Source organism: Hyperolius riggenbachi, chromosome 5, assembly GCF_040937935.1.
Source record: "Hyperolius riggenbachi isolate aHypRig1 chromosome 5, aHypRig1.pri, whole genome shotgun sequence".
Classification (NCBI taxonomy): domain Eukaryota; kingdom Metazoa; phylum Chordata; class Amphibia; order Anura; family Hyperoliidae; genus Hyperolius; species Hyperolius riggenbachi.
Genome location: NC_090650.1, coordinates 43,088,271 through 43,100,778, shown reverse-complemented (window position 1 = coordinate 43,100,778; position 12,508 = coordinate 43,088,271). Strand labels below are relative to the sequence as shown.

The window sequence follows — 12,508 nt, the reverse complement described above, 5'->3', positions numbered from 1 at the left end:
TTCCTTGTGATTACTACTGATTATTGTAACTGCTAGTTGTACTTCCTGACTGTTACTACTTACTTACTGTACTAGGGACACTCACTCAGTCACTGTTCATAGGCTAGCTCCTGCGCGTGTTTGCGCGTGCGTGCACTCACTGTCTGTAGTGTACACACACTCAATTTCCTTGTGATTACTACTGATTATTGTAACTTCTAGTTGTACTTCCTGACTGTTACTACTTACTTACTGTACTAGGGACACTCACTCAGTCTCTGTTCATAGGCTAGCTCCTGCGCGTGTTTGCGCGTGCGTGCACTCACTGTCTGTAGTGTACACACACTAAATTTCCTTGTGATTACTACTGATTATTGTAACTGCTAGTTGTACTTCCTGACTGTTACTACTTACTTACTGTACTAGGGACACTCACTCAGTCACTGTTCATAGGCTAGCTCCTGCGCGTGTTTGCGCGTGCGTGCACTCACTGTCTGTAGTGTACACACACTCTATTTCCTTGTGATTACTACTGATTGTTGTAACTTCTAGTTGTACTTCCTGACTGTTACTACTTACTTACTGTACTAGGGACACTCACTCAGTCACTGTTCATAGGCTAGCTTCTGCGCGTGTTTGCGCGTGCGTGCACTCACTGTCTGTAGTGTACACACACTAAATTTCCTTGTGATTACTACTGATTATTGTAACTGCTAGTTGTACTTCCTGACTGTTACTACTTACTTACTGTACTAGGGACACTCACTCAGTCACTGTTCATAGGCTAGCTCCTGCGCGTGTTTGCGCGTGCGTGCGTGCACTCACTGTCTGTAGTGTACACACACTCTATTTCCTTGTGATTACTACTGATTATTGTAACTTCTAGTTGTACTTCCTGACTGTTACTACTTACTTACTGTACTAGGGACACTCACTCAGTCTCTGTTCATAGGCTAGCTCCTGCGTGTGTTTGCGCGTGCGTGCACTCACTTTCTGTAGTGTACACACACTAAATTTCCTTGTGATTACTACTGATTATTGTAACTGCTAGTTGTACTTCCTGACTGTTACTACTTACATACTGTACTAGACACTCACTCAGTCACCTCACCCACCAACCCACTCCATTAAAGTACCCCACTTTTCACCCGCCCTTTTAAAAAACTTTTGTCTATACGCCCAAAACATCGAAGATGTCTGGAAGTGGCAGCCAGCGCGGTTTGGGCAAGGGGAAGGGCAGCAAGGGAATCAGGAGGAGAGGGAGCAGCATTGTGGCAGGCCGCGGCCGCGCCACCATGCACAGTTCCGCAGCAGCAGCGTCAGTGGCTAACATTCCTCCCATAGCCACTGGCCGTGGACGCCTTGGGCGCCGCCCAGCAGGAGCATCTGCAACTCACGCTGCAGAGACACAGCAGCAGCAGCGTGTAGCACCTGCTCCGATTTTCCTCCAGCCGGGTCGGAAACGTCCCATTGAGGAAAAGGATGCAGACACTGTGGTGCAACTGATGACGGAGGATGAGCAGCCCGCCATCAGCTCTGCATCCGAGGCCTCCACCCTGACCACCACCACCACCACCCCTGTTCGCAGCAGCCGCCCAGCAGGGCCTGGGGAGGAGGCCAGTTCACCGTCAGTCGCCGACCTGTCACTCAGCACTCTTTTGACCCCAGGCATGATGAGTCAATTGTCTGCTGTTGTTGGCGATTTGGAGGAGGAGATGCTGATGGGCACTTTGGGGGATGAGGGATTGGACAGCAAGACTGTGGCGACAGTCAAGCAGCCCATCCATGCATCAGGAGAGGAGTTTGGGGGGTCATCATCCCAGCAGGACATGTTTCAGGAGGGGGAGGATGATGATGACACGGTGACAGACAGAGACTGGGTGCCACCAGCTCCAGGAGATGTCGTCATCAGCAGCTCTGAGGAGGAGGAGGAGGATGCGCTTGTGGGCCTTGCAAGGAGGCGCATCATTGCAAGCATTGGCAGCAGTAGGCAGGTCCCACAGCCTGCTGGTGTCTCAGGCTCAGCAGCAGCAGCAGCAGCATCTGCCAGTACCACCACCAGCCGCACCCAAGCCCCCCCCCTCTCCCAACCACCACAGGGAGACAGGCAGCAGCGGTTCCATGCCGTAGGGGGTTGTTTTTGTCACCAATCTGGCGATTTTTCACCATGCCCACTGTGGACAGCAAGTACGCCACTTGCAACCACTGTCAGCGGAAGTTGAGCAGAGGTGCAGACCCCTTAAAGTTCAGCACCAGCTCGCTCATCAACCACCTTGCAGCGAAACATTTCCACCAGCATGAGGAGTTCCAGAGGCTGACGGGATCTGGTTCTGGCAGTGGCACCACACCCATCACTGCACAGCCTTCAGCAGCAGCAGCAGCAACAGCAGCCACCCGCCCTCCTGCTCCTCCAGCAGCACCAGCAGGAGTGCGGAAACGCACTGCTCCTCCCCCCTCTGCAACTCCTGCCGCCGACACTGAGGCCTGTTCTGGCAGCCAGTCCTCAGTGGCCTCCTCTGCTGTGTCTGCTGATTCCCGTGCCAGCAAAAGACCACGCCAGAGCCTTTTGAGCGAGTCCTTCCAGGGGGTGGTTAGGGCTCTGCCTCCCAGCAGCCGTCGCGTGCGGCAGCTGAACAGCTTGCTGGCACGGGCCATGTGCTCCCAACTCCTGCCGTACACGCTCGTGCAGGAGGGGAGCGACATGCGTGCGCTGCTTGCTTGCGCAGCCCCAGACTGGCAGCTCCCCAGCAGACACTTCTTCGCCCGCAAGGCCATTCCTGCACTGCACCGCTTTGTGATGGCCAATGTGGAGCGAGGGCTGGAGCACGCGGTTGGTGAAAGGGTCCACGTCACCATGGACTCCTGGAGCAGCCGCTTCGGGACAGGCCGCTACCTGTCCTTCACTGTCCACTGGGTCAGCTTGGTGGAAGGGGGTGAGGATGGGAGAGCAGCAGCGGGCACAGCAGCAGCAGCAACACAGTGGGTGGTGCCACCCCTCAGGGTCAGGGGAACTGCATCAGATCCTCTACCATCCTCCGGCACACCTGGCCAAACCCCCCGCCTCAGCAGCAGCGTGAAGGCCCGCCACTGCCAAGCGCTGCTGCAGTTGGTCAGCCTTGAGAAGACCAAGCTGACGGCAACCCATGTGTTGGCCAAACTCCAGGAGCAGGAGAGGATTTGGCTGACCCCCAGAGGCCTCAGAGTCGGAGAGGTGGTGGCCGACAATGGGGCCAATCTGGTTGCCGCAATAGACAGGGGAAACCTGACCCACATCCCCTGTCTTGCCCACGTGCTGAACCTGGTGGTGCAGAAGTTCTTGCGCACCTACCAGGGGATGGGCGAACTGCTGGAAATGGCAAGGAATGTTGTGCGTCACTTCCGGCGCTCGGCTGCAGCCTGTGCGAGCCTGGAAGACGTGCAAAAGGAGCTGGAGCTGCCACGCCATCGGCTGATCCTTGACGTTCCGACTCGCTGGAACTCCACCCTGGCGATGTTGGAGCGTCTGGTTGAACAGAAGCACGCTGTCAACCAGTACCTTGCCCTGGCCACTGTTTCCGCCGCTCAGAGAAGGGACAAGACCAGCAACATCCCGTCCATCGTCCCCGATGATGACTGGAGGCACATGCAGCAGGTGTGCTTAGTGCTGGCTCCCTTTCTGCAGGCCACTAACATGGTGAGCAGGGACCATGCTATGGTCTGCGAGTGGGTGCCCCTGGTTTGTCTGCTGAACAGGGCCCTCGATGCTTTGCTGGAACAGGGAGCGGCAGCCTTGGACCAGCAGGAGCGGCAAGCAGCTGCACAGTCCACCTCTGAGGGGGAGGAGGAGGAGGACTTGGTGGAGGTCCCTGACCTTGCTGCTGATGAGGGGGATCAGCACAGCGCAGCTGAGTTGGTGCGGGGGTGGAGAGAAGATGAGGCTGAGGAGGCAGAGGAGGAGGATGAGGACAGCACTGCCATCGATGTGCCAGCACACGTGGCCCGCCTCTTCCCAATGGCAGCGCACATGCTGACGTGCCTGCGCAAGGACCCCAGGGTGATCCAGATGAAGCAGAGGGAGGACATCTGGATCAGCATGATGTTGGACCCACGCCTCAAGGGGAAGTTGAGCCAGTTCCTGCCGCCTGCAGGAGGAGACCCAGCGCAACAAATAAGGAGCTTGCAGCAGGCCCTTGTTGAGCGCTTGGAGGAAGCCTTCCCCCAGCCTTCCACCCCCACTGTCCAGCCAGCACACAGGCAGCAGCAGGTGCCTGCATCCAGCAGCAAGCGCCCCACAGACCTGCTGTCTCTCAGCCACGAGCTTTACAGGACTGTAGAGGCTCCGGCAGCAGTGACTAGAGAGGAGGTGCATGCAGCAACATCCTCCTCCGGTCACAGCCAGCGCCTGACCCGCATGGTGGCTGACTACATGGGGTCCTACAGCGGGCTTGACAGCGATGCCCCTGTTGATCCCATGGAGTATTGGGTCAAGCGCATGGAGATCTGGAGCGAGCTGGCGCAGTACGCCCTGGAAGTGCTGTCCTGCCCCCCTTCCAGCGTGCTGTCCGAGCGCTGCTTCAGTGCAGCTGGTGGCGTGGTCACCGAGAAACGCTCACGTCTGTCTCACAAGTCTGTGGACAGACTGACGTTTCTCAAGATGAACCAGGCGTGGGTGGAAGGCGAGTTCCTGGCCCCTGTTGTCGGCGAGAGAGGGGCATGAACTGGCTGCCAGAAGAACCATCGTTAATGTGCCTTACCACCCTTTACCACCTCCTGGCTCCTGCTCACTAAGCCAGCCTGGTTCACTTTGACTATTACGTGGCCTGCAGCCACACATTTTACACCTACAGTGGGCTGCTGTGTACTGCCCTTCTGCTGTCTGTCTGTGTTTCCCACTGCCAGGGTACACAGATTTACCTTCTGCTGCCACTCTGCCACCAGCTATTACGTCAAAAAATAGCTATATCTGTGTAATTGGTTGTAAAACCAAAACTACAAAACCATTAAAAAAAAAAGGTTTAATTTTTCTGAGGTGCCCGGGTTGAAAACTGTGTTGTCCCAGTTGTGTATTGGACACGATGTGGGCTGCACGACCGCTGTCTGGGACCTCCTGTTGTGTTTATTTACAGCCCTGGTATCACCGCTAGGTACCAGGGCTATTATGTCACGCTGCCTACCTGCTGCCACACTCACACTACTCCTCCATTCCTCCTGCTGCTGTCTGTCTGTGTTTCCCACTGCCAGGGTACACAGATTTACCTTCTGCTGCCACTCTGCCACCAGCTTTTACGTCAAACAATAGCTGCTCACATAATTACTCCTCCATTCCTCCTGCTGCTGCTGCTGTCTGTCTGTGTTTCCCACTGCCAGGGTACACAGATTTACCTTCTGCTGCCACTCTGCCACCAGCTATTATGTCAAAAAATAGCTATATCTGTGTAATTGGTTGTAAAACCAAAACTACAAAACCATTAAAAAAAAAAAAGGTTTAATTTTTCTGAGGTGCCCGGGTTGAAAACTGTGTTGTCCCAGTTGTGTATTGGACACGATGTGGGCTGCACGACCGCTGTCTGGGACCTCCTGTTGTGTTTATTTACAGCCCTGGTATCACCGCTAGGTACCAGGGCTATTATGTCACGCTGCCTACCTGCTGCCACACTCACACTACTCCTCCATTCCTCCTGCTTATGCTGCTGTCTGTCTGTGTTTCCCACTGCCAGGGTACACAGAATTACCTTCTGCTGCCACTCTGCCACCAGCTATTACGTCAAACAATAGCTGCTCACATAATTACTCCTCCATTCCTCCTGCTGCTGCTGTTGTCGGTCTGTGTTTCCCACTGCCAGGGTACACAGAATTACATTCTGCTGCCACTCTGCCACCAGCTATTACGTCAAACAATAGCTATATATCTGTGTAATTGGTTGTAAAACCAAAACTACAAAACCATTAAAAAAAAAAAAGGTTTAATTTTTCTGAGGTGCCCGGGTTGAAAACTGTGTTGTCCCAGTTGTGTATTGGACACGATGTGGGCTGCACGACCGCTGTCTGGAACCTCCTGCCTGCTGTGTTTATTTACAGCCCTGGTATCACCACTAGGTACTGAAAGGATATGTAGGTACCAGGGCTATTATGTCACGCTGCCTGCCTCATTGACTGCCTGCTGCCACACACTAATCCTCCTCCTCCTGCTGCTGAATTTACCTCCTACTGTCTGTGTGTTTCCACTGCTAGGGAGCACATACAATGGCGCTTCCAACATGCATGCACCACCAGCTATTTGTTACGCTCAAAAATAGCTGCATTTCTTTAAAAAAAAAATATAAAAGAGAAATAAGTGAAGAAGAAGAAGACGATATAGAAAAAGAAGAAGAAGAAGAAGAAGGAGAAGAAGAAGAAGATGAAGAAGAAGAAGAAGATGAAGAAGAAAAAGAAGAAGATGAAGAAGAAGAAGAAGATGAAGAAGAAGAAGAAGATGAAGAAGAAGAAGAAGATGAAGAAGAAGAAGAAGAAGAAGAAGATGAAGAAGAAGAAGATGAAGAAGAAGAAGAAGATGAAGAAGATGAAGAAGAAGAAGAAGACAATATAGAAGAAGAAGAAGAAGATATAGAAGAAGAAGATATAGAAGAAGAAGATATAGAAGAGGAAGAAGAAGATATAGAAGATAAAGAAGAAGAAGAAGAAGAAGAAGAAGAAGAAGAAGAAGAAGTATATACAGTACTGAACAAAATTCTGGACACAACTTCTCTTTCCACCTTTTTTTTTTTTAAAGGAACATCCCCACATAATCACTTGCTGTTGTTACTTGGAAAAAAAGATGTTTCTTGCATCATTCACCCTCAAAACAAGTGTTGGAAGCTATTTAAGGCCAATTCGAATAGTCAGCTCGAATAATGAGCTCGAATACCGACTCGAATAGTGAGCTCGAAGTCCGAGGTCGAATCGAATAGTAAAAATATTCGACTTGAATATTCGACTGAATTCGAATAATTTACTATTCGAATTCGACCAAACTCGAATAATAAAAAGGGGTATCCGAGCACCACTGCTCTGGAGCACCCACAGCACCTTGATACAAGGGTGCTGTGGGTGCTCCGGGGTGATGGTGTGGGTGGGTGGGTGCTATAGGTGTGGTGGGCGGGAAGGAGAGCGGGAACCATGCAGGAGGACAGAGGGGAGCATCTTTAAATTTGGCTCCAAGGCTCCCCATTATTCTATTAACAGACCAAAAGGAATTTGGAGAATTCCCATTGGTCTGTTATTAGACCAATGGGAAGCCTTGAAGTCAAATTTAAAGATGCTTTAACTCTAGCTATACTTAGCATAGCTAGAGCTTCAGTGTGGTGGCAGGTGCGCATCAGATCAGATATCTTCAATCAAGCTAACTGAGGGTATTGGAGTGGGACATTTCCAAGGATATTGGCGTGGGGACTTTTTTTAAAGGTAAGTATTCATGGCTTATTAAGACTAATAAAAAAAACTTTTCCCCTGGTTGTGTTTTTATTTCATGTAACCCTTTGTGGAAATGGGTAAGGGGTACTATGTACCCCTATACTTATTTCTCCTGGGAAAGTGTTTTGGCGTTTATAGCACACATGGAGGCTTTGCCATTAACTGCTAAATTCGGCAGCCATTAAACTTTAAAAATAACCATTAAAAAAGCGTTTGCGCAAAATAAGTATTTTTTGGTGACTATTTTGCACTGGATCCTCCTCTGCCATGCCGCTGTCCAGGTCTTGGCACACTTTTTACACTTTTTTTTTTTTTAAGAAATTGTGGCTGCAGAGATGCCCAGAAAGCTTTGATGTTCACTTGTCCATTAAAGTCTTTGGAGCCCGACGTAAACGGACGGTTTGTGAACGTTTGGTGAAAATTTGTGAACCGAACATTTGAAGTTTGCTACATCACTATTGGTTAGTGAACACAATGTTTAATTCAGAAGAAAGTAAAGAGATCAAGTTAAGGGCATGCAAACACACATAATATAAAATATACCAAACCATAAGATTGCCAGGAATGAGAAAAATAAATGAACTTCAAATAACTCTATCATAAATCAGCTCCACTGAGACAATTCAATAAGTGACACAATATAGTTACTCTGTACCTGGTATTGTTGGTGTCTCCGTAGGCACAGGAACTGTGGATAGAACATTTTAGATGTTTTTAGAATAAATGAAAATTCAAAATAGGCAAGAGTCATTTAAGTTTTTATTTAACTGTATTATAAGTATTTTTACTGTATGGTTACTTATTAACATTGATATCATCCACAAAAAAAAATGTTTATTACATTCAACACTTCTGTTTAATATCCAAAATAATAATTTTCTAAGTCAAGTCATGATGTTTTTACCCTCTTAATGTACACATTATGAAGACTCAGCGCAGGTGAACAAAGTAGTATAGCTATGTGTCCTGGTCCCCCAACAACAAGTGTACCTATCCACACATACAGTCCCCATAACAAGTTATACCCATTTCCTTCCCTCCATAAAAAATAAAGCTGTCATCTAGGGATCATTGTAATCGTCACTGATATCCTTGCGAGATTTAACTTGAACTTCTGATGTTTCAGTGAAATTTTAGCAAACCGTTTTCCAAAACAGTCATTATAGTGATGGCTTAAACAGTTCACTGGCAGATAGTTCCCGAGGTACATAGGTCATTCGCTTGTTCGCTTTAATGCAAAAGTTTTTGTCCAAAATTCGGGTTCGCTTTTGACATTAAAGTCAATGGCCGTCAAATTCAGCGGTTAATAGCAAATCCCCCGTAAGTGATAGAAACACCAAATTTCAGGGTATATTAAATAAGGAGCCCTGAGCCTCTTTAATCCCTTGTTCCCCATGCAGGCTGGGATAGCCAGAATGCAGAGCCCCAGCCGCATGGGGCTTTGCACCCTGAGCTATACCAGCCCGCATCGTCCATGTTATGGGGGGGCTCCAGGGGAGAGGGTCTAATCCACGGACAAGGGACTCTTCCCCACCTTCAGTGCCCCAGGAGCTAGTGGCAGCCAACCTCACCCTGGAGGGGTTTATGGTGGCATCTAGGAGTATCCTTTAAGAAGGGGACCCCAGATACCAGCCCCCTTCCCAGGAGAAATGAGTATAGGGGTACCGACTACCCCTTACCCATTTCCAAAAAGAAATAAAAACACAACAATGAGAAAAATCCTTTACTGTTCTTAATTAACAATAAATACTTACCTTTAAAAAAAGTTCCCACGCCAATATCTTCGGAAATGGTCCCATGCCAATATCCTCTAATGTTGTGACTTTGATTGAAGACCTCCACCGGTCATGACGCTCCCGCCCACAGCTCTCAGCTATACTAAGTATGCACCACCAGCTCCCACTGTCCCTCCGCCCCCCCCCCCCCTCACCTATCACCCCCACCCATGTTGGCACCTAGAGCACCCATGATACCCGTCCTCCTTAAAGTGTACCAGAGACTATAGAAAATAAAAGTTTTATACATACCTGGGGCTTCCTCCAGCCCCATGCGCACAGATCGCTCTGATGCCGCCCTTCTCAGCCTTCTGTATCGCCCAGTACCGGGTCCTTTAACTTTGGCCAGTCTGCACAAGAGAAGTGCACTCTCTACTTATCTCTCTGGCAGTTTCCTTCAACCTCTTGAGGACCACAGGCTTATACCCCTAGTAACCAGGCCATTTTTTACAATTCAGCACTCTGCAGCAGTTTATTACTAGTCCATACAACTTGGCAGCCAAATGAATCTTGTCTCCGTTTCAGCCCACCAACAGAGCTTTCTTTTGGTGGGATCTTATAAAGTTGATACTACAGGATAGAGATGTCACTTTACAAACAAAGATCAGGATAGTTAAAGCTATGGTCTTTCCAGCATTAACCATTTCAGCCCGTGGCTATTTTTCACCTTATGGACGAGAGGCATTTTAACATTTCAGCTCTCCTCCCATTCATTTCACAATAACTTTATCTCTACTTATCACAACGAAATGATCTATACCTTGTTTTTTCCACCACCAATTAGGCTTTCTTTGGGTGGTACATCATGCTAAGAATTATTTTATTCTAAATGCATTATAATTGGAAAAATAAGAAAAAAATTGAAAAAATTCATTATTTTTTAGTTTTCAGCCATTATAGTTTTAAAATAATTCATGCTACCATAATTAAAATCCACACATTTTATTTGTCCTGGTTATTGCAACGTTAAAATTATATCCCTAGTATAATGTATGGTGACAATATTTTATTTGGAAATAAAGGTGCATTTTTTCAGTTTTACATCCATCACTCATTTTTAGCCCATTAATTAATAATTATAGGCCCTCTTGACATAGATATTATTTTTTTCCCCCTTAAAGGGATACTGTAGGGGGGTCGGGGGAAAATGAGTTGAAGTTACCCGGGGCTTCTAATGGTCCCCCGCAGACATCCTGTGCCCGCGCAGCCACTCACCGATGCTCCGGCCCCGCCTCCAGTTCACTTCTGGAATTTCTGACTTTAAAGTCAAAAAACCACTGTGCCTGCATTGCCGTGTCCTCGCTCCCGCTGATGGCACCAGGAGCATACTGCGCAGACCAAAGACCATACTGGACTTGTGCAATACACTCCTGGTGACATCAGCGGGAGCGAGGACACGGCAATGCAGGCGCAGTGGTTTCTGACTTTAAAGTCAGAAATTCCAGAAGTGAACTGGAGGCGGGGCCGGAGCATCGGTGAGTGGCTGCGCGGGCACAGGATGTCTGCGGGGGACCATTAGAAGCCCCGGGTAACTTCAACTCATTTTCCCCTGACCCCCCTACAGTATCCCTTTAAGTCACTATGTGTATTTTACTATTTGGCCCCAAGATATCCCCAAGTACGCTACATAGGATACAATGTATTGCTTCGTTGTAACTAGGGAAGTGACACAAGGTTTCAATGGAAACCTGCGATCACAGTGCTGGCGGGGAGATTAATGAATAGGAACTTACTTCTCATTCATAAATTTAACGATCGGGTGGCGGAAACCGTCGGAAATCACGATGAAAGAGCGCGGCGGCTCTATGTAAGAATAAACACTGTTTTTGAACAAAAACAGTGTTTATTCCCGGCGGTAATGTACGGATTGGCACAGGGGACTTTTGTCTTCTACAGCCAATCTCCGCCTACTCTCTGTAACAGCGCGATTGCGGGCATTTGCCCGAACAATCGTCTGCATACCCCCCAAACTGCAGGGATGTGACTAGCGTGAAGCTCATGTCCGCGAGGCATAAATGGTTAACATATGGCTGTGAAACTTGGACTTTAAACAAGGTCATGCATAGAAAATATGATACTTTTGAATTGTGGGTTTGAAGAAAGCTTTTGAGTGCTTCTGGCCTGCCAAAAGATCAAACTAGTCAATACTTAAAATAATTAAGGCCAGAGTGTTCACTAGAAGGGTCACTAATACTATTAACGCAAATATTTTGTCCCATAATGAGAAGATTGGATTCTTTGGAGATATCCTTGATTTTTGATGGCAGATCTTCTCTGCCATGGCAGAGCAGCTAATTTGTAATCACAGGATGTTAACAATGTCTGCGTCCATGAAAGCAGGAAGTAGACACTGCAGATTTATTGCAGGATCTGTATCAGCTGTAGCAAAGAAATGTTCGCTTTAAAGGACCACCATCGCGAAAAAAGTAAGCAGTTAAAACCGCTTCATGAGGGATTCTTAGGGTTTTGTTTGTTTTCAATAGCATTTCCTGAACAGCAGTAGCCAAGTCTAACTGACAAAATAGTGTGCAAGTGAGTAGGGAGGTTGGCTGGTATCTTACTATTTTGGCAGTTAAACTGCTGTTCAGGAAATGCTGTTGAAAATAAAGAAAACCCTGAGAATCCCCCATGAGGAGATGGACTCACCCAAAACCTGTCGGTTCTGTCAGATTTTAACTGCCTACTTTTTTTGCGATACTTGTCCTTTAATTATCACTGGCCCAGTGTGGAGGTTTGGACCAGGTAACAGTTGACACACTGGGGAAACTTTGTTAATTTTTTTTTTTAATTATTTTTATACTTCTTGAGACCACATGCAGTCATGCACGGTCTGTATAAATCAGACACAAAGTCTAATGACTTACTTTTCTGTCTTTTACAGATGTATCCCCTTGGGAAGATGCAGAAAGTGTTACTCCAGGTCCCATCCCTTGCCTTCATCTCCACACAATCCCTCTCTGAATAGCTTGATGGATCTCCAGCGCTCCAGTTTACAAAGTCCATAGGGGTGCCGTCCATCCACAGCCATTTTCCTGAAAGAGACCGGAAGTCACTGCAGTGTGAACAAGGCTACAATGCCAAAGACTGTATTGAAAGTGATAGACAGAAGTAGCAAAACAACTGACTGAAGATTGTTCTATCTATCTATCTATCTAATGTACAGTATCTATATGAAATTGGATGTGTGTATGTACGCCATGCCACCATCACTTGAAAACGCCAATTTAAACAAAAAAACTTGGTATACAGATCCCTTACTACCTGGGATGATATGTTCTGGGGGTCTCACACCCTACCTGTACATCTAAGCAGAACCACAAACAGCC

The 12,508-nt window shown here is 47.9% G+C and overlaps 1 protein-coding gene across 1 annotated transcript in view; it reads right to left on the bottom strand.

Moving 5' to 3' along the window:
* The window catches only part of LOC137518156 (macrophage mannose receptor 1-like), a 335,787-nt gene that overhangs the window by 27,427 nt on the left and 295,852 nt on the right, over window positions 1-12,508 (bottom strand). Inside the window, exons 28-29 of the mRNA XM_068235568.1 lie at window positions 12,047-12,214; window positions 8,063-8,095 (exon numbers count right to left, since the gene is read on the bottom strand). Coding sequence (XP_068091669.1) covers window positions 8,063-8,095; window positions 12,047-12,214 — 201 coding nt within the window. The remainder of the gene's footprint in view (window positions 1-8,062; window positions 8,096-12,046; window positions 12,215-12,508) is intronic.